The sequence below is a fragment of the Rhinolophus sinicus genome, linkage group LG04 (genome assembly GCF_036562045.2).
Source record: "Rhinolophus sinicus isolate RSC01 linkage group LG04, ASM3656204v1, whole genome shotgun sequence".
Taxonomy (NCBI): domain Eukaryota; kingdom Metazoa; phylum Chordata; class Mammalia; order Chiroptera; family Rhinolophidae; genus Rhinolophus; species Rhinolophus sinicus.
In genome coordinates, this window is record NC_133754.1 from 92,287,803 (window position 1) to 92,312,038 (window position 24,236).

Below are 24,236 nucleotides of genomic sequence, written 5' to 3' on the forward strand. Positions count from 1 at the left end.
CGGTGATGGTTTATGCTGACTCACTCACCCAAGGCTCTTTCACCCCACTTTCCATCTAATAATAGGACACCACACTGTGAGACGGTGGGGCTAGTACAAAGCATGTATTTGTAGCCTTGCAGCAGTTAGCTGGTGCAAAGGGAATTGAACCTATTACTGTGACCTCACTAGCAAAGTTTTTAAATTGCCGTTAGCAAGTTAGTGCTAGCATACCAGAGGCTACCACTTAAATATCAGCGGCGATACCCCAAAGAACCTGGAACGCTGCATTCTAATATAAAGTCTATCGTATTCTTCTCTGAAGACCAGGCAAACCACTCGAACTCTTTTAAAGGACTGCTAGCTACCCCCACTGATTACCTCGTCTGTGTGAGGGATCCTGGTGTGCACTTGCATCTATTATTTTTATAGTCACCTTACAAGTTAGGTTTTCTTAGTCCCATTTCACAGATGTGAAAATTGAAGCTCAGAGTTCAGTAGCTGAAACATGGCCACACAAGTGATGCCAGGAATTTGCACCCTCCGCTCTGTCTCCCAGGCCCAGTTGCTCCCCTATGCGGGAGGGGAGGGCCCCTCCTGCCTTTTTGTTTTGGCCCCCCTCAGTATTGTTTGAAGAGCTCAATGTTCTGGCATGGAAGGAAAACACCCATCATATGCCACAGCAGTGGTGTGTCACAGTCCGCTTTGAGATATTGAAATGAGGCCCTACTAATAATAAAGGGCTTGAAGTTTACAATGATTTACTTTAAAAATGTAAATCAGAGATGATTTTATGTTTTCCTTAAAAAATATAGTCTAGAAAAGGAGTACTGCGCTGAGAGTTAGAATAATAAGGATCTTTATAGAAAAAAGAACTACTGACATAACAATACCGAGATGTGACTGCATAAAATAAAGCAAAGGTCATTTCCTGATGGTTTGGGAATGATGCAAGAGCCAGGCTAGGTCATGGGAGTGTAATACTTGCCTGCTTTTTTAGAGGGGCTTTTAGGATGGCCCTCATTTCCAAACAATTAGGAAAACCACAGTTTCGTGTCGTTTTGAATTGACTGCATGAGCAGTGATATGCTCTTAAGATAACTGAGGTAGGATTGTGTTTCTTTGAAAGGCATGACTTAATATAATCAATAGTGCAGTCATCTCTGAGCACCTATGATCTGTGCTGTGACTGAAGTGAGCTCCTCTTACTAAGCCTGGAACAGAGTCTGGGTATGAAAATGACACTTGAGCAAGACGGGCACATTTTTCTTTTGCGGGTGTAGACAGGTTACACTTATCCTGTTAGATGTTCATTCTTCCCCTAGTTAGTGGGAGAAAGTCAGTAGTTATGATCATTTCTGAGGTATTAGCCCCAGTTATTGAATTCACTGAGGCAAACCAAAACCTTCCTGAAAAATCATCACATGTTTCAAATCATTGAATTGTTTTGGGGGTTAGTCTTTCACCTTGTTATGAATCTTTATTTTCTTGCCTATCTCAAGTTCTGTATAATTCCAATAATTCTTCCTGTTTTATGAAAGTAATTATCCAGGGTCCAGGCTTTGGTTTGTCAGTTCCTTGAAAAGAGGGTTTGCACTTCCTCAAGGTGATATTGCATTGCTTCCTTTCCCAATAGATTTAGGTTCTGTGTGTCAAAATGCTCTTTCTGAGCTACCTTGGAACATGTGTAAGGCTTCTCATTCTTAAAAAAAGCAAATCCTAAAGAAACTTTCAATATAGTAGAATGTCATACTATTGCAATCATTAAACTTGATGTTGCAGAATACTTAATATCATGAGAAAATGTTCACAATGTGTTAATAAATGAAAAAAATGAAAAGATCCTGTAGAGTATGATCCTAATTTTGCTTAAATGCACATAAAAAAAGGAAGATAGATAACAAATGTTAGCTTTGATTATTTCTGGGCTGTGGATTTGTGGCTGCTTTTTATTTTCAGTGTCTGCATTTTTCTAAACTTTCTCTAGTGGGCTTTCATGCTCAGGTGAGGATGGGGTGGGCGGGGGGGTGTGAGAGCTGTCCTATCGGCCGCAGCCCAGCCCCCCCGCAAAGTCGCTGAGGTGTGAGTGGCACAGGTGGGGCACTCAGTGTAGGTCATTTGGGCCTAAACTCGCTTGTGCATCACATTGGCCGTAGAGGCTTAAATGTTTTTAAGTACAGATTTGGGGGACCCACAAAAGGGCATACAAAGGGGCGGCTTTGTATGAATTCGGAGCCCCTTTGTTAAAAGAAGTTACTGCCACCTGCTGGAGAAGTTTTGTAATAATCAACGTTTGCAAACCTAGGAAGACAGGTACACCCTGGCGGTGTGCGTGCGCAGCGGTAGAGACAGCCCTGTGAAGGGCCCACCTACATCCCCTGAACCAAAGCCCTGGTGTGCATCTGGAAATCTGTACTTTTATTTACTTTTTATTGATTGATTAAAACATTTTTTATTTTGGAAAATTTCAAATATACACAAAAGCCCAATGTCGTGTAATGAATCTTCATATTATCATCTCCAGCTTCAGTAATGAGTCATGTTCTGTGCCATGCTTTTCCTCTATCCTCCATAATATTTCTACGAGAGTATTTTAAAGGCCATCTCAAACTTCCTACCCTTTCTCCCATATATTTGAGTACATGTCTACTTACATAAAGAATTTCTGAAAATATCATTACACACAGAAATATGCACTTTTGTAAACCTCCAGATGATCCTGATAATTAGCCAGATTTTAAAATAGTTGTGCAGAAAAGAGGGCAAGGGGCAGGTCCGTTGCAAGGTCCAGGGAAGGTGTTGAGTTGGTGCAAGTAAGTTTAGGGTGTTTTATAAGGAGAGGGGAAAGGCCTCAGTCTGAGTGGGCGGTGGGGTAAAGAAATCTGCTTTCTGCAGTGCTATTTTTCCCTCGCTCCCAGTCAGGACGGGATCCATTCACATTCCTTCCACTTTGGGACACTGACTTCCTCCTCTGACTCTTAGTAGATTCCAGAGCATCGGAACCCTCCCAGCAGCCTAATTAACCTGCTCGCCTCCCAGTTTCCGCTCTGTCATTTAAGGCAAGGGGACTAAAAGGGAGCACACTTGCAGCCAGACACAGCAGATCCAAATCCAACCAAGATGTGTCCGGTCCTAATTACGCACAATACAGGACCCCCAAGTCCCTAATCTCATGACAGGTGGCTGGCAGTCACACACAAAAGGAAAGCTCAGATAAAGTAAGATGCGTCCCAAGAAGAGAGGTAGTCCAAGGTGCGGTTAGAACTTGTCTGAAGACTACACTGCCTCGGTTCTCTTCGTCATCTCAGATAGCACTTGCTTTGGTCATTTATCCTTACTGCTACTGATCTCTATGGCGACCTAGAATCTAATACTGGGGGTGCCAAAAAGTGTACACATTTTAAGAGATGTTATCTATGTGTTACTTTTCGAAGTTGAATTGAATTACAGTAGCAACGTGTGTGTGACGTTTGCTCAAAAGATGGTGTTAATCAAAAGAACGCTAACGTCATTCATTGTATTACAACTTTAATAGTATTTTTCCTTTCTTAAAATATGTATACATTTTTTTTGGTACTCTCTGTACATATGGTTTAAAGCCACCATTTTGGCCTATCATATGACTACAAATAAAATCACTTGCCTACTTGACCCTTTTTTTAGATGCTGCTGTCTCTAGCCAAAGCCTGCCTCCTTCCCGTTTGGGTTGAATTCCATCCTTATCCTGGTACGCAGAGCCCGCCCAGGTTTCCACATGCTCATCCCCTTGGCTCTGTCCCTCTGCTGGTTCAGGATGCTAGGCTACCACCTACTTCCCAGGCTCCTCTCTGCTTTGTTATTCTGCCAACTGTGCTATGGTTTCCGATAAGACTAACAGGATTGAAAATCATTCCCTAAATAAAGACTGGTCAGATAAGAAATCTTATCTATTCTACTTAATAGGTTTGGGAGGATTATATATTTGAAGGTCATTCAAATCAAATACACGCTAAACACTTAGCAGCCCCACTGTCTGGCTGTTTCACTCCCTGCTGCTACCCGGCTTTTGAAACATCACAAGCACCACAGAGGCAGGCCCTCCCCTGGGAGTTCACAGGGTTTCGTGGTACCCCTTCCTCACCTCTAACATGTCAGTCCCGCCAAGTAACTCTGTCCCAGCCAATGAGGACCATCCTTCTGCCTACCCCTCAGGGCCTGGGCCATGGGTATCAGACCCCAGGCCATTCAGGGAGAGTGAATAATGGAAATGAGAAAGGAAAGGGAGAGGCTGAGAGAAGGGCAGGAGACCTCTGATCTGGGAAGGGAAGCAGAAACCTTGGCCTGAGTATCAAGAGCTGTGCTTTACCTATATGGCTCTAGATCAATTTCTTCCAAGTGATGTGATTGGAATACATAATCCTGAAAATTATTCTTTTCTAAAATTGTATTAAGGGAAAGAAGTTGGGAATGGGAAACAAAAACGGTGGCAGGTAGTCACATAAAATGCCTCCAGTGCTACTTAGAACCTGACAAGAAAACTGAGCGGCTATCTCAGCAATGGCTCCTAAATGCAAACTTATGCAAATTTGGGTCTCAGAACCCCAGAGGTCTATAAATTCTATTTAACATTTTGTATTTTCATTTTGAGGAGATCCAAAATATATCACTGGATGTATATTCCGGTTCATTTCTACGAACACCTTGTAACTGCAGGGTGATTGTATTTACAATCATGTTGACAACAAGTAGTGGCGAATTTTGCTTCCGCTAAAAGGTTGGAGGGAAACTATTCTGGTGTTTAATACTCACTGGACTAGAACTTCTTCATTTTATCTAACCCCAGTCCCTTGCTATAAATTTCTGTTGAATCTCAAACCCAGACATTTGGAGGGAAAGAATCAACTCAAATTTAATTTGGAATAAAAGTAGTGTGAGCAGCAGCGTTCTCAGGATGCTCAGTTTTGCCTTTTAACTCCAAGAATGTGAGATGAAGTAACAAGCTACATTTTGATTGTCTATATCTGAAAATGTGGCAAGAATTTCATTGTTCATAAATAAAAAAAAGGCTTATGTCTGTGATCTATATTAGTAGGTGATAAGCTTTAAAATGAATTAGGTCTCTTTGAGGTATTTATTGAGAAGTGGATTTATAATTGGCAAAATAAAATTTAAACTTCATTGTTTCCTCTGAAGTGAGTTTAGTATATACACATAAGTAGCATTTTCTACCTATGTCCAGTATTAATCTTTTTATTTATATATATGTCTGAAGGACTATTTGATGTTTTCTGCATCATGTGTTTATTTTGTATCTGCTGTTATGAGCTCTTGCTTTTAGAATGAATGAGCGTGAGATTGAGAAAGTAATGGAAGGAGTAGTACATATATGAGAGCCCACTTATTTGTTCTTGGCAACGATTATAAACATGGGTTGCAATCTACTCTTAAATGGACTCATGGAAAAAACACAGATTATAATGAAAACGAGTCAGCATTTGGGTCACACATCCTACTATTCTATTGGTGATAATTAAAATTAACCTCACAGTTGATAGTCACATCTTTTGTGGTTACAGAGGTCAGTTAGAAGAGAATGGTGTTGCATCTGAGCTAAAGGTGGTGCTGGTGTTTGAAGACTGTTTTTGCCTCATAGGTGTGCATTTATATTACGTCGGGGGAGAGGTTTATGCCGAGTGTGTGAGTGACAGCAGCATCTTTGTTCAGAGCCGGAACTGCAACTATCAACATGGCTTCCACCCAGCCACAGTCTGCAAGATCCCCAGTGGCTGCAGCCTCAAGGTCTTCAACAACCAGCTCTTTGCTCAGCTACTTGCTCAGTCAGTTCACCATGGATTTGAAGTCGTCTATGAGCTAACTAAGATGTGCACTATCCGGATGAGTTTTGTTAAGGTAAGGAGTGCTTGTCCCAGATTGTAAGACGCAAAATGGAAAACAAAACCAAAAGCACTCTTTGGTAGATGTTGCAGTTATACAGCCAGTTCAGGTAGACAACAATTTTTTTTGCAAGTCTATGTAATTGTCTTTAGGAAGAGCTTCTCTATGAGTATGAGTTCTCCTGGTTAGCAATTATTAGAAAATTCTTAAGCATAATACTTTTGGAGGAAAAGCAAGTTAAGGTAGTGACCTGATTTTTTTTTTTAATGCATAAGATAAAGTGACACTCATACTTTTATTTTGACATTCAGTATTACTTTATGTTAATTTCAGGTGCACAGCATAGTGGTTCGACATTTATATAATTTATATAATTTGCAAAGTGATCCCCCTGACTAGTCTAGTACACACCTGGCACTATACATAGTTATTACATTATTGACTATATTCCCTAGGCTTTACTTTACATCCACATGACGATTTTATAACTACCAATTTGTATTTTTTAATTCCGTCACTTTTTTCACTCTGTTCCTCAATCCCCTTTCACTTATCACCCCAATAAATCTAGTGCACATCTGATACCATACATTGTTATTATAGTATTATTGACTATATTCCTTATGCTATAACCTACATTCCCCAAGACTACTAATTAACAACCAATTTGTACTTCTCAATCCCTTCCCTTTTCTCACCCACCCCAATGCCCCAATGCATCTGGCAACCATCAAAATGTTCTCTGCATGTATAAGTTTGTTTCTGTTTTGTTTGTTTATTTATTTTGTTTTTTAGATTCCATTTATAAGTGAAATCATATGACATTTGTCTTCCTCTGTCTGACTTACTACACTCAGTACAATACCCTCTAGGTCCATCATGTGGCAATGGCAAGATTTCATTTTTTTTTTTTTTTGGCTGAGTAATATTTCATTGTATATATGTACCATCTCTTCTTTGTTCATTGATCTATTCAGGTACACCCAGGTTGCCTTCATATCTTGGCTATTGTACATAATGCTTCAGTGAACATATGGTTGAGCACATCCCCTTGATGTAGCATTTTGGGTTTCTTCAGACAAACACCTAGAAGTGGGATGACTGGGTCCTTCTTTGTCTCTTGTTATAGCCTTTGTTTTGAAGCCTATTTTGTTTGAGATAAGTATTGCTACCCCAGATTTTTTGTTTGTTTTCATTTTCATGAAATATCTTTTTCCATCCCTTTACTTTCAGGCTGTGTGTGTCTTTAGATTTGAAGTGAGTCTCTTGTAGGTAGCATATGTAAGGGTTTTGTTGTCTTATCCATTCAACCACTCTGTTGATTGGAGCATTTAATCCATTTACATTTAAAGTAATCGTTGATAGTTATATAGTTATTGCCATTTTATTAGTCATAATATTGATTTTTTTTTTCATCTTAAAGAAGTCCCTCTAACATTTCTTGTAATACTGGTTTGGTGGTGATGAACCCCTTTAGCTTTTTCTTGTCTGGGAAGCTCTTTATTGGTCCTTTGATTTTAAATGATAGCTTTCCTGGATCTTGGTTATAGATCTTCGCTTTTCATCACTTTGAATATTTTGTGCCAATCCCTCCTGGCCTGCAAAGTTTCTGTTGAGAAATAACTGACAGTCTTATGGGAGCTCCCTTGTAGGTAACTAACTGCTTTTCTATTGCTCCTTTGAAGATTCTCTCTTTTTATTTAACCTTTTGCATTTTAATTATGATGTATCTTGGTGTGGGTTTCTTTGGGTTCATCTTGTTTGGGACTCTGTGCTTCCTGGGTTTGAATATCTATTTCCTTTGCCAAGTTATGGAAGTTTTTTGTCAGTATTTCTTCAAATAGCTTTTCAATTCCTTGCTGTCTCTCTTCTCCTAGTATGCCTATTATGCGAATGTTGGTACGCTTGATGTTGTTCCAGAGGCCCCTTAAACTGTCCTAATTTTTTTGGATTCCTTGTTGTTTTTGGTGTTCTGTTTGGGTGTTTTCTGCTACCTTATCATCTAAATCATTGCTTCATTGATCCTCTGCTTCATCTAATCTGTTGATTCCCTCTAATATATTCTTCATTTCCATTGTTGTATTCTTTATTTCTGACTGGTTCTTTTTTATGTTTCCTATCTCTTTGTTTAAGTTCTCACTGAGATCATGAAGTATCCTTATAACCAGTGTTTTGAACTCTGCATCTGGTAGATTGCTTGTCTACATTTTCTTTAGTTCTTTTTTTGGAGCTTTGTGCTGTTCTTTTATTTAGGACATGTTTCTTTGTCTCCCCATTTGGCTGCTTCTCTGTGTTTGTTCGTATATATTAGGTAGAGTTGCTATGTTTCCTGGTCTTAGTAGAGTGGCCTTATAGAGTCGGTGTTCTGTGAGGTCCAGTGGCAGTCTTCCTGGTCCCAGAGCTGGGTGCTCCAAGTGTTTCCCTTGTGTGGGTTGTGTGTGTCCTTCTGTTATAGTTGAGCCTTGATTGCCATTTGCAAGTCAATAGGAGGGATTGACCCTTAGGCTCATTGGTTGTGAGAACGGGCAGTGACTACAGTGGAGTTGATGTGGTGGGGGGGCTGACCCTACAGAGCAAGATTCGCTTTAGCAGGGCTCTGGTGCCAACCCAGTCTGCTGTTTGGGTATGTCGTCCTTGAAGATAGGTAGGTGATGCTCCAACTCAGTTGGAAGCTGGCTATGGGGTGTGCCAGCCCCAGAGCCTCTTGGGAGGAGACCCACTGCATTTCAAGTTCAGCCACAGCCTGTGCCCTGCCTGGGGCCACCCACAATGAGCCATAAGCAATCCACAGATGGCCACCACCTGCACTGTGCTTAGAGGGGCCTCAAGAGGCCAAACCATGAACCAATGCTGGCTGTCACTAGTGCCAGTCTTAAGGCTGCTCAGCCAGAGGTACAGGACGTGCTGAAGCTGGATGCTGCTTGTTTGGGTTTTGTGAAACTTTGAGAGATTTTATGAAAGTCTGCAGCATGAGCCAATGCAGGCTGTTTGTACAGAAAAACCACTGGAAACAGCTTGGGTTTGCCCAAAAGTTGGGTGGGGCAAGGTCTCAGAATCACCAGGGTGGGGTGAACGAACAGTATTAGCTAGGTTGATGGAGATTCAGATATGGTGATCATCTGTTACTGCACATCGGGAAAGGAGAGGGCTCAACAAAAAAACAATGGCTTCCGCAAGCTCCTCCGTCTGGGAGAAAGCTGCTCCCTCAGCCTCACCCTGACGCCAGACAACTCAGTTTTCCCCCTGTATGTCTCTGTTGCCTCTCTAGTTGTTGCCCTAACATTGGAGCTTAGATCCAGTGATTCCATCGGTGGGTAAGTCTGTGTATTGTCCCTTTAAGAGGAGTGCCTGGGAGTACAGCCACCCTCTGTCTCACTCAGCCACAATCTCCACTGGTTTTCATAGCCAGAAGTTATGGGGACTTCTCTTCCCGAAATTGAAACACTGGGCTGGGTCGCCTGGTGTGGAGCTGGACCCCTTACTCCACCAGAGGGGATCTCTGCAGCTGAGATATCCCTCTCAATTTTTAATGGTCACACACAGGTATGGGACCAGCCCATTTTGCATCTCTGCCCCTCCTCCCAGTCTAGAGGTGGCTTCTTCTGTATGTCCTTAGTTGTAGGGCTTTGGGTCAGATAGCTTCAGGTGATTCTCAATGATGATTGTTCTGTAGTTTAGTTATAATTTTGATGTGGTCATGAAAGGATGTAAGAATAGCATTAACCTACTCCACTATCTTAATGACAGTAATACTTTTAAAGGACTTGATGCTACAGAGATTTTTCTATCCCTCAAATTGCGGAGAACTGTCATTCAATAAATGTCAGTGTACTTGCCTGAACGAAATTAGATATTCTTACACTTAGAAAGCATACAGGTAAATGGAGGAGATAATATTTATAAATAAGCTACAAAAAAGAATTGACTCTAATATAAGATACTATAAATTAAGTGCTGTCATAAAAGTCTAAACAAATTAGGATAGAAACATTATGTTGGGTATGATTAATTCTGAAAGAGCACTGATGTTCTGTTTGTGAATATTTATTGAATTTCTCAAGTTAGATCTTGTTTAAGTTGATGTGAATGTTGGAGCACTGAGGAAGTTACAACTGGATTTGCACATTGAAGCTAAAGGCCTCAGTTTCATTATCTGCTATTTCATCTCTTGCAAAGTGACTGCAAGTAATTCTAATATTTCAAAGTCTTAGTTTATTTATCAAACTATCTGGGCATAAGTGACACAGTTTTCACATTGTCACATATCCATCCAAGGAATCACTATGGCTTGTAGATTTTTTCAAAGTAAAACTTATTAGTCCTTTAAATTTACCATGAAAAATCATTGTCCTATTTTTCATACTCAAATTATGTTTTCATTGTACTTATAATTTTAGTAATTATTTAAAAAAATATTCAAGAATACAGTTTCCAATTTAATAAATAGCTTCTTGAAACTATTTCTCCCTCATGATGACAAAACAGTTTTATTCAAATTTACTGGTAAGCTTTAAAAAGCATTTTTACATTGTAAAACAATTAACAAATACCTGGAATTTTTTTCAAATGTTCTGATACCTTAGAGCCAGCAGAGGGCATTAAATTGCCATTACTGAGCCATCATTTGACTTGTACAGTTATTTTTTTCCAGGTCTGTGTTTTTAAAATTAGAATGAAATGCCAACATCTCAGAGATAATAATTTCACTATAATATATGGTTGCATAGAAATCTGATTTTCCTAAAACCAACTAGATATATTGATCAGATGTACAACATTTAAATCATAAATCTGGACAATTCACAGAAAACAAACTACTAGGAATATTGTAGGGACTTTTTGAAAACTAAATCCTTAGCAAATATAACTACAGGTGATCAGTTAAAAGAAATTTAAAAGTTATCATCACATGAAAAGAAATGTGTAACTATAGGAGGTACTATAGTTTAGTTTAGGTACTATCTTAACTAAACTTACTGTGGTAATAATCACTTTGCTATATGTACCGGGGGCGCCAAATAAAATGTATACACATTTTAGGAGATGTTATCTATGCTTAAGCAGTAGTTTGCCATAATCAGAAGTGTCTGGATGCTGATTGTTACCACTATGAGCACCTCTTGTAATTGCAGAAGTGAAACGTGACTTGTATTCATCTTTTGTTATCAGTATATACTGAGTATTACAATTAATGCAGTTTTTTCCTTTCTTAAAATGTGTATACATTTTTTGGCACCCTCTGTATACACACACACACACACACATACATGCACACAGAGGGTGCCAAAAAAATGTGTATACATTTTAAGAAAACTGTATTAAAATTATAAGAGGTGCTCAAAGTGGTTATCATCAGCGTCCAGATACTCTGATTATGGCGAACTCTACTGCTTGAGCAACGTTGATCAAAGTGTCCACTTGTATACATTTTTTGGCACCCCTGGTGTATCAAATCATTATGTGGCATATCTAAAACTGATACGTTATATGTTCATGAAAAGACAGTACAGATGAAAAGAGTATAAAATGTCTTATTAATAATTTCATATTGATTACATGTTAATATAACACTTTGACTATATTGGGTTGAGTAAAACAAATTATTAGAACTTTTGAAAATAAAAATAAATTATAGATGACTAAACAGCAGTGGCTACTACTGTGGGGTAATGGACTAGTTCATCTTTAGGGTCTCTTTCAGCTCTAATTTTTACTAATTCTAGGACTCATTCAGTCAGTCAACAAGTATTTATTGAACACCTACCATGTACCAGGCCAGGCGCCACTCTAGGCATTGGAATACATCAATGGTTACTTAAAGACCTCTGCCCTCGGGGAATCTGTATTCTAGGAGGGAGAGAGACAATAAACAAGTTATAATAAAGAGGTTGAATGGAAAGAGAAAATGTAGAGCAGGGTAAAGGGAAGTGGAGTGCTGGGTGGGGGTAGATTGCAGGTTTTAAAATGTGGGCAGGGGAGTCCTCATTGAGGTGACACATCAGCAAAGACTCGCAGGAGATCAGGCGGTAGTCATAGAGATATCTGAAGGGAGAGCAGTAGATGCACAGGGGAGAGCAAGCCCTACAGCGAGAGGCAAGAGCATGCCTGGGAATTTGTAGCAGTTTAGAAGCCACTGTCACTGGCACACCGTGAAGGTGGGGATGTGATCACAGCAGTAGCAACGAACCAGGTCAGTGCTTTGTCAGCCACTGCGAGGGTTTGGGCTTTTACTCTAAAGAGAAGGGGAACTATTGCAGGGACTTGAGCAGAGGATTTTCATGATCTGACTTAGGATTTTAAAGGATCACTCTGGTTGCTGTGTGGAGAACAGATATTATGCAGGCAAGGTTGGAAGTGGAGAGACCAGTGGGAAGACTGTTGCAATAGTCAGATGAGATGACGGTTGTTCCCACTAGGAGAGTTCCGGTAGAAGCTGTGAGAAGGGGAAGCGTTCTGGATTGTGAAGCTAGATTTGATGTGGGGTATGAGGAAAAGAGAGGAGTTAGATGAATTTGCCTTCAACCAAGATGGAGAAGATGCAGGTAGATGAGGTTTTGATACAAGATTAAAAGTCAGTTTTAGTGAGAATAACTTTGAGATGTCTGTCACACATCCGAGCGGAGATGCTGAGTAGGCAGTTAGATGTGTAAGTCCGGACTTGGGGAGAGAGGGCTGGGTGGAGATGTAAATTTAGGAATTGTCAGCGCATGGACAGTATTGAACTCCAGGAGCCTGGATGCGATCACCAACAGTTTGAATTTAAACAGAGACGATAAGGGATTCTAGGGTGGAGCCCTGGGACACTTCAACATTAACAGATGGTGGAGAAGGGAAGGAACCAGTGCGATGACGCTTTGAGGGTATTTGCTAGAAAGGGAATCAAAGACATAGGGCAGTAATCTGTGGGGGCAGCAGGGTCACGAGAAGTATGTTGGAGATAGGAGATATGTATTTCAGCATGTTTGTACATTGATGGGAATGATCCAATAGAAAGCAAAAGATTGCCTGAAAGAACAGAGCGATTTTCTGGAATGCTGTCTCCAGTGCACAAGTGGATGGACTGGCTTATTTGGAAACAGAGATAGTCTATGGTAAGAGATGGAAAGACCAAGTCTGTGGGTGCAGGCGCTGTGGAAATTCTCTTGTGATTATTTTATTTCTCTAATTAAAATAGGAAAGAAGATTGTCTGTTGTAAGCAGGCTGGGGAAGTAGGTGAGGTAGTCATTTGGGGCGGGGAGGGGGCAGAATGGGAGAGCGAAGGGACTGGGGGAGTAAGGTACTACACTTTCCAGGTGGCATCAAAGGTTCCTGGTCAGGAATGTAAAGTGTGGTCAGGTAGCATTATTGTTTGAAACCAAATTTTTAAATAACTCCACAGAGAACCAGTGTTCCCAGTAACAAAACTAATTTGCTTGACTGGATCTAGCTTCATTTTTAAAATAACTTTTCATTGATGTATAATGTATAGAGGAAAATGTACATTTGTTTGTTTACTGCCTCTCCTATGAATGGTAATAAATGGGAAATTGCCAAAAGTGAGCCAGAAAGCGAGAGGAGAAACAAGCTTTGTTAATCAATCCTGAATAATCAAGACTACTTTCCAGTTCTCTTTTTACAGTTTTCAGATCCATCCGTGGTCTGTAGTAACATTTTGTACAAAACACTGTCTTCAGCATTAAGTGGGTGAATGTAAGGTCAAGTTTCTTTCCTTGTGGAAGGGAATATGATTTGGCAGTGTTTCTGACGTGACTGGAGCCCAGACTACCTCTAGATCCATGTATTTAGTTGTGGACCCAGAGGGAAGGCATCTTAGAGGGTCTGGTTCATACAAAAGATGCCATGTACTTACAGGAAGGTGGAGTTCATGTTCTTTCATGAGTCTTGGGAACTGTTCTGGTGCGTGGGCTCTGTGTCCACTAAGCTCTGTCTCGCGCCTCTGGAAGCTGGCTGGAAAGTCTGGCACAATCACTCTTGGCTCCACTCTTGCTTTTCAGGGTTGGGGAGCTGAGTATCATCGCCAGGATGTCACAAGCACACCTTGCTGGATTGAGATTCATCTTCACGGTCCACTGCAGTGGTTGGACAAAGTTCTGACTCAGATGGGCTCTCCACACAACCCGATTTCTTCAGTGTCTTAATAGTCATGTCTTAATCCACATTTCTGTAGGATAGACGCTATTGCAGGCAGTGGCTTATATCATTTCAGATTTGCAACTAAGTGATGTGTCTAAGTACATGTGTAAATACATCTAATATATACTATTCATCTATTTTATCACCATTTGTTTTGTGCTTTCTAGTTAACCTGATGTCAGTACAATGCTATTAGAAAAGCAAGTTTTTCGTGCCTATGACGTAAGAAGCAGTAGCTTCTTTTGTTAGAAGAAACATGAAAGGCAACTGTGTCAACAGTATTTGAGGGTGTCAGCAGAATGAAAGGCAGCGTTAGTCAGCCATGTCATTATAAGGCATATTGTGTGGCCGACCTGAAAAACATGAAAACTGTTTATATAGCAAAAATCAGGTACTAGCAGCACTAGAGCAAATAACACTTGTAGGTAAAACAAAGCAATCAAACCCATATAATTTAAATGATCTCACTTTTAGTGCTATTGGCAAGAAAAAAAATCAAGCTTACACAATCAATTATGTAAGATAAGCCACATAAGCTTTATTTTCTTTCTGAAGTTGAAATAACTCTAGCTGGACTATTGTGCTGATATTAACGGTACCTTTTAAACAGACTTAAACTGTGAAGCTGAAGTCATGTTGCCTCATACCTACCACTGTAAAAAAAAAAATTCTGATTTTAATGTGGCAAGATAAATATGAAAATAGCATGAAATGAGTTATATTCCCAACTCGCAAGATGAGACAAGAACTTAGCCCAGGAATCTCCCAGGGACTCCTGCTGCCCACATGGGAAACCAGGCCCGTTTTCCTGGTTACTCCTGTGGGCAGTCCTGCAGACTTCTGAGTCCCCACAGTGAGCTCTGAGCCCACGAGTGTTAAGTCCCATGTGGGGAAGAAGCAGGTAAAATCAGAGGGTTGGACAAAAATAATCAGATGTTTACTTACGTCTTCTCACATTCCCACATTAAAAGTCTCCTGGTGAGGGCCCCCTTTTGCCATATTTTCCTCACCTGTTGGCAAATAGTAACGATTTACAGGTTGCTAAAACAGTAGTGATGACTTTTGAGAAAAGATACACTGTTAGGATCAAATTTATGAATTATTTAACTTAGTGTCTCTATTGAATAAATTATCTACTGGTCAAATCTTGTAGCCTCTTAATAAAGCTTAAGTCTCATACCTGGAAATAACTTCCCAAGTAAAATGATACTAATTTCATAATCTCTGTAATTTCTGGGGAACAGTGGTACTGAATAATAGCACATTTAAAAATACGCAATGTTAAAAACCTGTTCTTCTTTACCCTTGGATGATAAAGAGAGGACAATCCCCCAAATTTATAGGTAATCTCATGTATGTATATATAATTCCCACCCATAAAACACAGTATTGCTTGGAAAAATATTTTACACCCTCTTAAAAGTGTGTAATTTAAGAAGGTAATTATGCTTGTAACAGAAGGTACTTCAGTAATTCAAGAGGTTTTTTCATTTATACATTCTGTGTCAACTCTTTCTAGCATTAGTGCACATAGTAGTTGTTTCTCATTAAATTGTATTCAAGGTAGAAATGATCATATGAAAAAGATATATGAGTGAGCTACTACTGTCACATGTTGTAATGACTAGTGTTATCTAATAGAAACTTTCATATATACAACAGAAAATAATTATTACATTTCACATGAAAACTAAGTGACCCATTTAGTGTTTAGAAAACCCTGTAGTTTATTGGTTCATCAACTATGTATTGTGCACTCGTATGTGCCAGGTACAGTGATAGGTACTGTGCAATCCAGTGTAGAGAGACAACCTCAGCCCTCTGGTGCTGAGAGTCTTAGAGTAAAGCTGCTTGTGTAGACATTTTCATGTTTCAGAACTTGTATAATGAAACAAAGTACGTGATCTTTCCTTAGCTCGAAACATATATAATTGACTTCTTAATTATCTGTATCTTGAAATTTATTTCCCTTCTCTTCTGAGCAATCAGGTAATGGGTGAAAACTTCCTTGGATAAATGCTACTTTTCTTCTGGATTGTCCTAAAGTTGTTTTTCTTCCTCCCCTTGCTTCTATTTTCCAATGATTCTCCATCTCCCCTTTTCTTGGAAAAGGCATTAATGTGGTGAGTCTTCCTCATGCGAGTATCATTCCAGGAGAGAGCAGCAAGGACACGTGGTTTCTGCTGCAGAGATCAAACACAGATTTCTTGATCAAAATTATTCTCTGGTAATCTTCCACCTTTACAGAATTAATCAGAACTGGTTGTTTATAAATGACATTTAAAAAATAGGATTTTCATCGAGCGTTGCGAAACCAGGACAAAATATTCCAGTAGACCTGAATTATTTCTTTGAAAAATAAATGATTAAAATGGTACATACGCATCATCATCATCAGTCATGTCTCACCAAAAGCCTTTATTATTACGATATGTATGAAATTCAGAGGTTTTGGAATTGATGAGAAGTTAACCCTTCGGTCATTGTAACATAGTCACATTTTAATCAGCCTTTTTTTTTTTTTTTTTTTTAATTTTTGCTGGTAAGAGATGTCAAAGTTGTAGTGCAGTATTTATTCCCATTCATTCCTTGATGTAGACAATCCAAAAAAAAAAAAGTAATGGCATTCTTCTGTAGGATAACTAGCAAAATGGACGTGCTGAGCCATTCAATCCATCAGCGATGCCAAACATGTTCAAGGTCGCCACGGACAAGGGTTGTACAATAGAGAATCATAACGTTTTGGCTGCTCTCAAGGCCCAGGACGTTGATCCTGTTGTGCAAGCCTGTTTTTTATTTTTTCTTCTTAAAAAATTGAGATGTGAAAGTTTTAGTTAGATGATATTTTAGTATCTGCCAGTGCTTTGGAACTATAAAGATGTCATTGTTGTACACATTCACTTTAGGGTTTCTGTGTGTTGACACTCAGTATAAATCAGGAAAAGCTGGGCTACAACCTAGCATTTAGAATCCCCCTTTCTTTGTCTTCTGAGGAACTGAATATCCCATAACAACACAAGCATTTTATAAGTATCACTTCCCTGACTTTCAGCACCTGCTTAACTTTAATGTGTCCTGAATATTTGCTGTGTATATTCAGTAAATAAAGCAAAATATAACATGCATTCCAAATTTTGTCTTTTTGTGTTATAATTTAACAGCTGAATTGTATGGCAAGATTAGGTGATCTGGCAAATGTTAAGCGTAAGTTCAAATTAGTGTAAAACAAAACAAAAAACAAACTACTTCTATTTAAGTAATGCCTTTGATGATAATACCTAGGCTTCAACTATCCATCAAATGCACAGTTACCTGATTGTTTATAATAAAGATACTGTACCTGTATGTCTTTTGGCTCATTGTTCCCTGTGAACATCATAGCAGGATTCATTGCATGTGGGTCCTTAGGATGATCTTAAGCCATCTCATTTTGAAAATAGAATGTTTTTAAAGTCCAACATGCTATAGAGAAATTAGGTAATGGTTTTATTTTATTTTTTTAATTTTTTTTTTTTAAGTTTTTTGTTGTTGTTGTTGTTGTTTTTTAATATTTTATTGGGGAAGGGGAACAGGACTTTATTGGGGAACAGTGTGCACTTCCAGGACTTTTCTCCAAGTCAAGTTGTTGTCCTTTCAATCTTAGTTGTGGAGGGTTCTGTTCAGCTTCAAGTTGTTGTTCTTTCAGTCTTAGTTGTGGAGGGCGCAGCTCAGCTCCAGGTCCAGTTGCCGTTGCTAGTTGCAGGGAGCGCAGCCCACCATTCTTTGCGGGAGTCGAACCAGCAACCTTGTGGTTGAGAGGACACGCTCCAACCAACAACTGAGCCATCCGGGAGCTCAGCGGCAGCTCAGCTCAAGGTGCCGTGTTCAATTTTAGTTGCAGGGGGCGCTGCCCACCATCCCTTGCAGGAGTCGAGGAATTGAACTGGCAACCTTGTGGTTGAGAGCCTGCACTCCAACCAACAACTGAACCATCTGGGAGGCAGCTCAGCTCAAGGTGCCGTGTTCAATCTTAGTTGCAGGGGGCAGAGCCCACCATCCCTTGCGGGACTCGAGGAATTGAACTGGCATCCTTGTGGTTGAGAGCCCACTGGCCCATGTGAGAATTGAACCGGCAGCCTTCAGAGTTAGGAGCATAGAGCTCTAACCGCCTGAGCCACCGGGCCGGCCCCCGGTAATGGTTTTAAATTAAACATCTTGGGATAGCTGTCGTTAAATGTAGAATATTTAAGATATTTAGCTGTAATTTTACAGAGGATATGCGTAGAAGCATTAAATAATGCTGCAGTGTACAGGAAAGAATGAACAATTTTATTGTAAACATCTGTATGTTGCTATATATTACCTATTAGAAAGATGCTAAAGAAGGCTAGTGAGGAAAAACTAAGATGAAATCCAGGAGGATCTCTCAAAACATACATTCTTAATTCCCTCCATTTAAATTTCCTTCCTGTCCTAAAATAGAGGGAAATATATGTAACAACTATTTTGAGAAAATAGCCATCTCATTAATTGATCAAGGTTTTTCCTTTGTTTTTTTAAAGAAATGGAACCCTTAATTCAAAAGAAATATTTTGTGGAATTCCAAAGCATAAGCAAAAGAAAGAGTCATATTCTGAGTCACATATACATAGGAATTAAGAGACCTCCAGTTTAGGCCCTAAGTTCATGGAGAGCAGTGCTTGTGTCTTGTTTGTTTTTGCATCTCCTATGGTTCTTGTATCTACTATTTGGTATTGGCATTTCAAACACTAACTAGTACTTAGTTTTAATGTATCATGATACAGACATAAAACATTTTCCTTAAACATAAGTCCATTTTAGAGAAGGAGTATTTTCATCATCTTAGAAACTTCCACACATTCGCTTATCAGATGGGTCTTATGCATCAGTTACTACTGGGTAAGCACTGAAGATAACAATGACAACAGTTTCTGCCTTAAGCTTACGAGTTTGTGGGAAAGGTGAACAAGTAGACCAATAAAGGTCAGTGTGCTATCAGTTTGACAGGCTGCTGGGGGATCAAGGAATGACATCTCCATCTGGCCCTTGGTGGGTACCCAGGAAGGCTTTATGGTTGAGCTGACTTGCCTGCCTTCCCATCAGTTGCCTTAGCAAGTCATTGCAGACATTCCTAAACTAGTTAGATGCCTATTCTCTGTGTTCCCTTCATAAGCTGTGCTCATCAATGGTTAGTTATGAATTCCTTCACCATATTGTTTGCTTGTCCATCTCCCTACCAGGCTGGGAGCTCTTGAAAGGGCAAGGGTTGTATCTATTCATGTTCATTTTCCAGTAATTATTTTAAAAAGCATTTGGATTCACATTGTAAAGGCAGTAATGGAAACAAATTCTCCTTTTTAAAAATCAGCAAGTATTTAATTCCTCCTCTTCAAAATAAAAATAATTGCAAGTCTCCAATTTCATGGTCAGTGGTGACCATGCTGCAGCTGATGGAGATGAGAGAAGCATGTTTATGATTTAGTTTGGAAATACAGTTCACCCTTGAACAACACAGGGGTTAAGGTCACGAATCCCTGGACAGTCAAAAATCTGCATATAAATTTTGCCTTGCCCAAAACTTAACTACTAAGAGCCGTCTATTGACCAGAAGCCTTACCAATAGCAAACAGTTGATTAGCACATATTTTGCATATGTATTATATATACTATTCTTATAGTACAGTAAACTAGAGAAAAGAAAATATTATTAAGAAAATTATATGGGAGTGACATCAGCATGATGGCCAAGTGAGAAGACTCCTTTATTTCTCCTCTTAAATCTACAAGGTGGACAACTACAACACAGTAAAGGATTCCCTGCTCAACACATAAACATGCCCGAGAGATCCATGCATAGGTGCATGTTCGGCACCTGCCGCAGCACCAGGTAGCACGGTAGCTAGCGGTGGAGAAGTCTGGCTGCAACTCTCACACCAGCCTGGAGAGTAAGAGCATCAGAGGCAGTTTCTCTTTGGGAAAAGGCAACTCCCTTCCCTCTTCACCATTGCAGCAGAGCCCTGTAGACTGGTGTGTCACTCTAAACAGCACAGCGATGCCGACAGCCATCGGTGGCAGGGGGCCAGAGCTGTGAAATCATGAATTTGCCATCCTTGCCCTGCCCACCCCCACAAAGCTGGATAGAGGTAGTGCGGACACCGCCAGCAACACACAGCGGGGCCATGAACAAGGAGGCAATGCTGGGAGCTTGCAAAACCAGTTCTCCACCACCTGCCACATTCCCCCACTATGGAGGTGATGCCCAGTAACCAAGGCAAACTGGTCACAGAGGGGACACCAAACACCCCAGTGGGCATATGGCATTTTCCTCAACAGAAGTGAAGCATTTTCATCATTATCCCAGAGGCACAAATAGCACTGGGTAGAAAAAATAAAAACTTGTGCTATACCACCATCTACTGGAAAACAAAAGAAAGTACCCTACCTATCAACTTGTTGAATTGCTAAGAGCAGAACAATTATAAACAAAAAGAGTTCACTACCTCAAATGTAGTAAGAGTTCACTGCATTAAAAAGAGCAACATAATGCTCAGAGAACCTATCCATCAAATACCATGAACAACCAAGGTAACATGGAAACACAGATAGATAATTAAAAGTCTCCAGAAACCAAACTGAAAGTCATGGACAACTGCAATTTAAATGACAGAGAATTTAAGATTGTGGTTATGAAGAAATGCAATGAGATTCAAGAAAATCCATAAAGGTTATTCAATGAACTCAGGAACAAAATTCATGAACAAAAGGAGTATTTTACCTAAGAGATGAAACTATAAAAAAGAACCAAGCAGAAATTCTGGAGCTGAAGAATTTAATAAATGAGGTGAGGAATACATTAGAAAGCACTGGAACAGGAGCAAACCAGATAGAAAAGAGAATAGTGGGCATGAAAATAGAAACCTAGAAGTGATCCAGGAGGAAGAAGAGTGAGAACTAAGAGTTAAAAAAAGGAAAGAGAACTCTATGAGAACTATCTGACTACATTAGAAAGAGCAACATAAGGATAATGGGTATACCAGAAGGAGAAGAGAAGAAAGACACAGACAGCCTATTCAAAGAAATAATTGATGAGTGTCCCAAACCTATGGAAAGAACTGGACTTTAGAATACAAGAAGTTAACAGAACACCTAATAATCTCAATACAAAAAGGACTTCTCCAAGACAAATTTTATTAAAACAGTCATATCCAGACTGTAACCTACAAAGGAAACCCCATTAGGTAACCATCAGATTTTTAAATAGATGCATTATAAGCCAAGAGAGAGTGGAAAGAAATATTCAAAATACTGAAAGAGGGAATGTCAGCGCAGGATAATACATGCAGCAAAATTATCCATTAGATAGGAAGGACAAATAAGTCTTTCCCAGAAAAACAAAAGCTGAGAGAATTTACCACCACAAGACCTGCATTACAAAAAGTGTCGAAAGGAGCTCTTCTACCACAAACAAAAATATAAAAGTATATAGAACTTGGAATAAGATGACTAACAGACAGAAGTAGGTAATTGCAACTCTGCTTCGGAATAGGATATTAAACAATTATGCAATGGTGAAAGGTGAATAAGGCATTAAAATAACTATAGCTACTGCAATTTGATAATAATGCATAACATAAAAAGAAATATTTGTGACAATAAAAGCATAAGGGGTGGAAGAAAAGGACTGAATGTGTACAGGTGAATGAAGATAAGATGCAATCAGAAGAAAAAGGACTATTGTGTGTATGAGACATTTTACACAAACCTAATGGTAACCACAAAACAAAAACCCAGAGCTGAGACATGAAACATAATAAAAGGGGAAACCGAGAAAAAAAAATCATAGAAAACCCCCAAATTAAAACAGACAGAAACACAAGGGAAAAGAAGCAATAGAGACACAGAGCAATCATCAAACAAAAGATAAAATGGCTGTCGTAAGTCCTAATATATTAATGATCACCCTAAACGTAAATGAACTGAACTTACCAATCAAAAGGCACAGAGTAGTGGGATGGATTAAAAAACAAGGACCAATTATGTGTTGCCTGCAGGAGACTCATCTCAGCTCCAAAGACAAGAAGATGATACTGCAAGCAAATGGCATCCAGAGAAAAGATGGTGTAGCAGTCCTTATCAGACAAAGTAGATTTCAAGATAAAAATGGTAATAAGAGACAAAGATGGACATTTTATGATAGAGGAGACAGCTCATCAAGAAGACAAAACATTTATCAATATATATGCAAGCAAACTGGGAGCACCAAAATGTATAAAGCAAATACTAACAGATCTACAGGAAGAAATGGACAAAAATGCAATTATAATAGAAGATGTGAATGCCTTGCTCACAGCAATGGAAAGAGCATTTAGAAAGAAAGCCAACAGAAAACACCAGCTTTAAATGACACATTAGTACAAATGGACTTAATTGATAATTATAGAACTTTCCACCCGAAAACAACAGAATACCCATTCTTCTGAAGTGCACACAGAACATTCTCAAGGATAGACCATATGTTGGAGCACAAAACTAGCCTCAACAAATTTAAGATGATTTAAATCATACCAAGCACTTAAATAAAATAGAAGTAAACTGGAAAAACCACAAATATGCAGAGATTAAACAACATGCTCCTGAACAACTACGGGGTAAAAGAAGAAATAAGAGATCAAAAGACACATACAGACAAATGAAAATGAAAACACGACATACCAAAATATTTGGGATGCAGCAAAAGCACTAAGTACTTTTCAAAATAATAAGAGAGAAGTTTATAGTGTTACAAACCTAACTAAAGAAACAAGAAAAATGTCACATAAACAATGTAACATTACACCTTAAAGAACTAGAAGACGTACAAATGAAGCCCTAAGTCAGTAGAAGGAAGGAAATAATAAAAATCAGAGTGGAAATAAATGAAATAGAGAAGAAAAAGACAATAGGAAAATAATGAAATAGAGCAGGTTCTTTCAGAAGATAAACAAAATTGACAAACTTCTGGCTAAACTCACTAAGGAGAGAAGAGAGAAGACTCAAATACAATCAGAAATGAAAGAGAAGTTACAACTGACACCACAGAAATACAAAGGATTATACAAGAATACTATGAAAGGCTACAGGCCACCAAATTCTATAACCTAGATGAAACGGACAAATTCTTAGAAGCACACAGCCTCCTAATCTGAATCATTAAGAACTGGAAAACCTAAATAGACTAATCACCAGCAAGGAAGTTGAAACAGTAATAAAAAACCTCCCCCAAAACAAAAGTCAAGGACCACATGGCTTGACTGGTAAATTCTATCAAATATTCAAAAAAGATTTAATACCAATCCTTCTCAACTTCTTCCCAAAAAGGAGTCACCTATAGACATTCAGCTGCACAGCAGCAGTACCAAAGGTAGCTTTGACAGTTAAACAGTTAAAATTGTTTTATTCTCAGCACTTACTTATTTTCAAAATGTGAATTTTAGCAAAGACGAAGCATAAGGAATATAATGTTGCAACACCAAGTTAACGAGGACGATAAAAAAGACTCCAATTCTGAAAGTTGATCTCTGCATGATCATTGATGGCTCCAATATTTGCATGCATCTGATAAAAATGTTTAGCATGGCCTCAGAATTATTCAGTGATCTGAAAAAATGATGTTAAATGGAGTAAATATAATGAAAGTTATATTCAGTTTGGCTTTTAAGCCAAAAATTACTCACACCTGCAATATGTTATTTGGAGATAATGCTTGCAAATGACAGGCTAACTTCTCTCATCATTTAGAAAGAAAACAACCTTAAAATTTCCAAAAATAACCCACTGCTGTTTAATGAAGAGAAGTCTGTGGAGAGAGAGACTCAGGAGCAGAGAGACTCAGGAGCAGCGGTCAGAAGACTTTTTCTATGAAGGGTGAGATAGAAAATAATTGCAGCTTTGCAAGCCCTGTGGCCACTGCAGTACAAATGCAGCCACACAACATGGAAGCAGACAAGTATAGCTGTGTGCTGATAAAATTTTTGGACACCAAAATTTGAATTTTCATGTAATTTTAACATGTCATGAAATATTTTTCTTTTGCTTTTCCCCGCCCACCCAACCATTTAAGAATGTAAAAACGATTCTTAGCCTGTGGCATCTCCCCTGGGGAGTGGAGCCCTAGTTTGCCAAGCCCTGCTCTGGAAGCAGAGAGGCCATCTTGAATGTTCCAATTGCAGCCATGCTCCCATCTCAATGCAGCCTCATAAGACACCCCAAG

The 24,236-nt window shown here is 39.2% G+C and overlaps 1 protein-coding gene across 3 annotated transcripts in view; it reads left to right on the forward strand.

The window, feature by feature from the left end:
- SMAD9 (SMAD family member 9) overlaps window positions 1-17,332 on the forward strand; it is an 81,786-nt gene extending 64,454 nt beyond the window's left edge. For all 3 annotated transcript variants that reach the window (XM_074330010.1, XM_074330012.1, XM_074330011.1), the window contains 2 exons: window positions 5,612-5,868; window positions 13,849-17,332. In XM_074330010.1, coding sequence (XP_074186111.1) covers window positions 5,612-5,868; window positions 13,849-13,992 — 401 coding nt within the window. In that variant the 3' untranslated portion in view covers window positions 13,993-17,332. The remainder of the gene's footprint in view (window positions 1-5,611; window positions 5,869-13,848) is intronic.
- The last annotated feature ends 6,904 nt before the right edge of the window (window positions 17,333-24,236 follow it).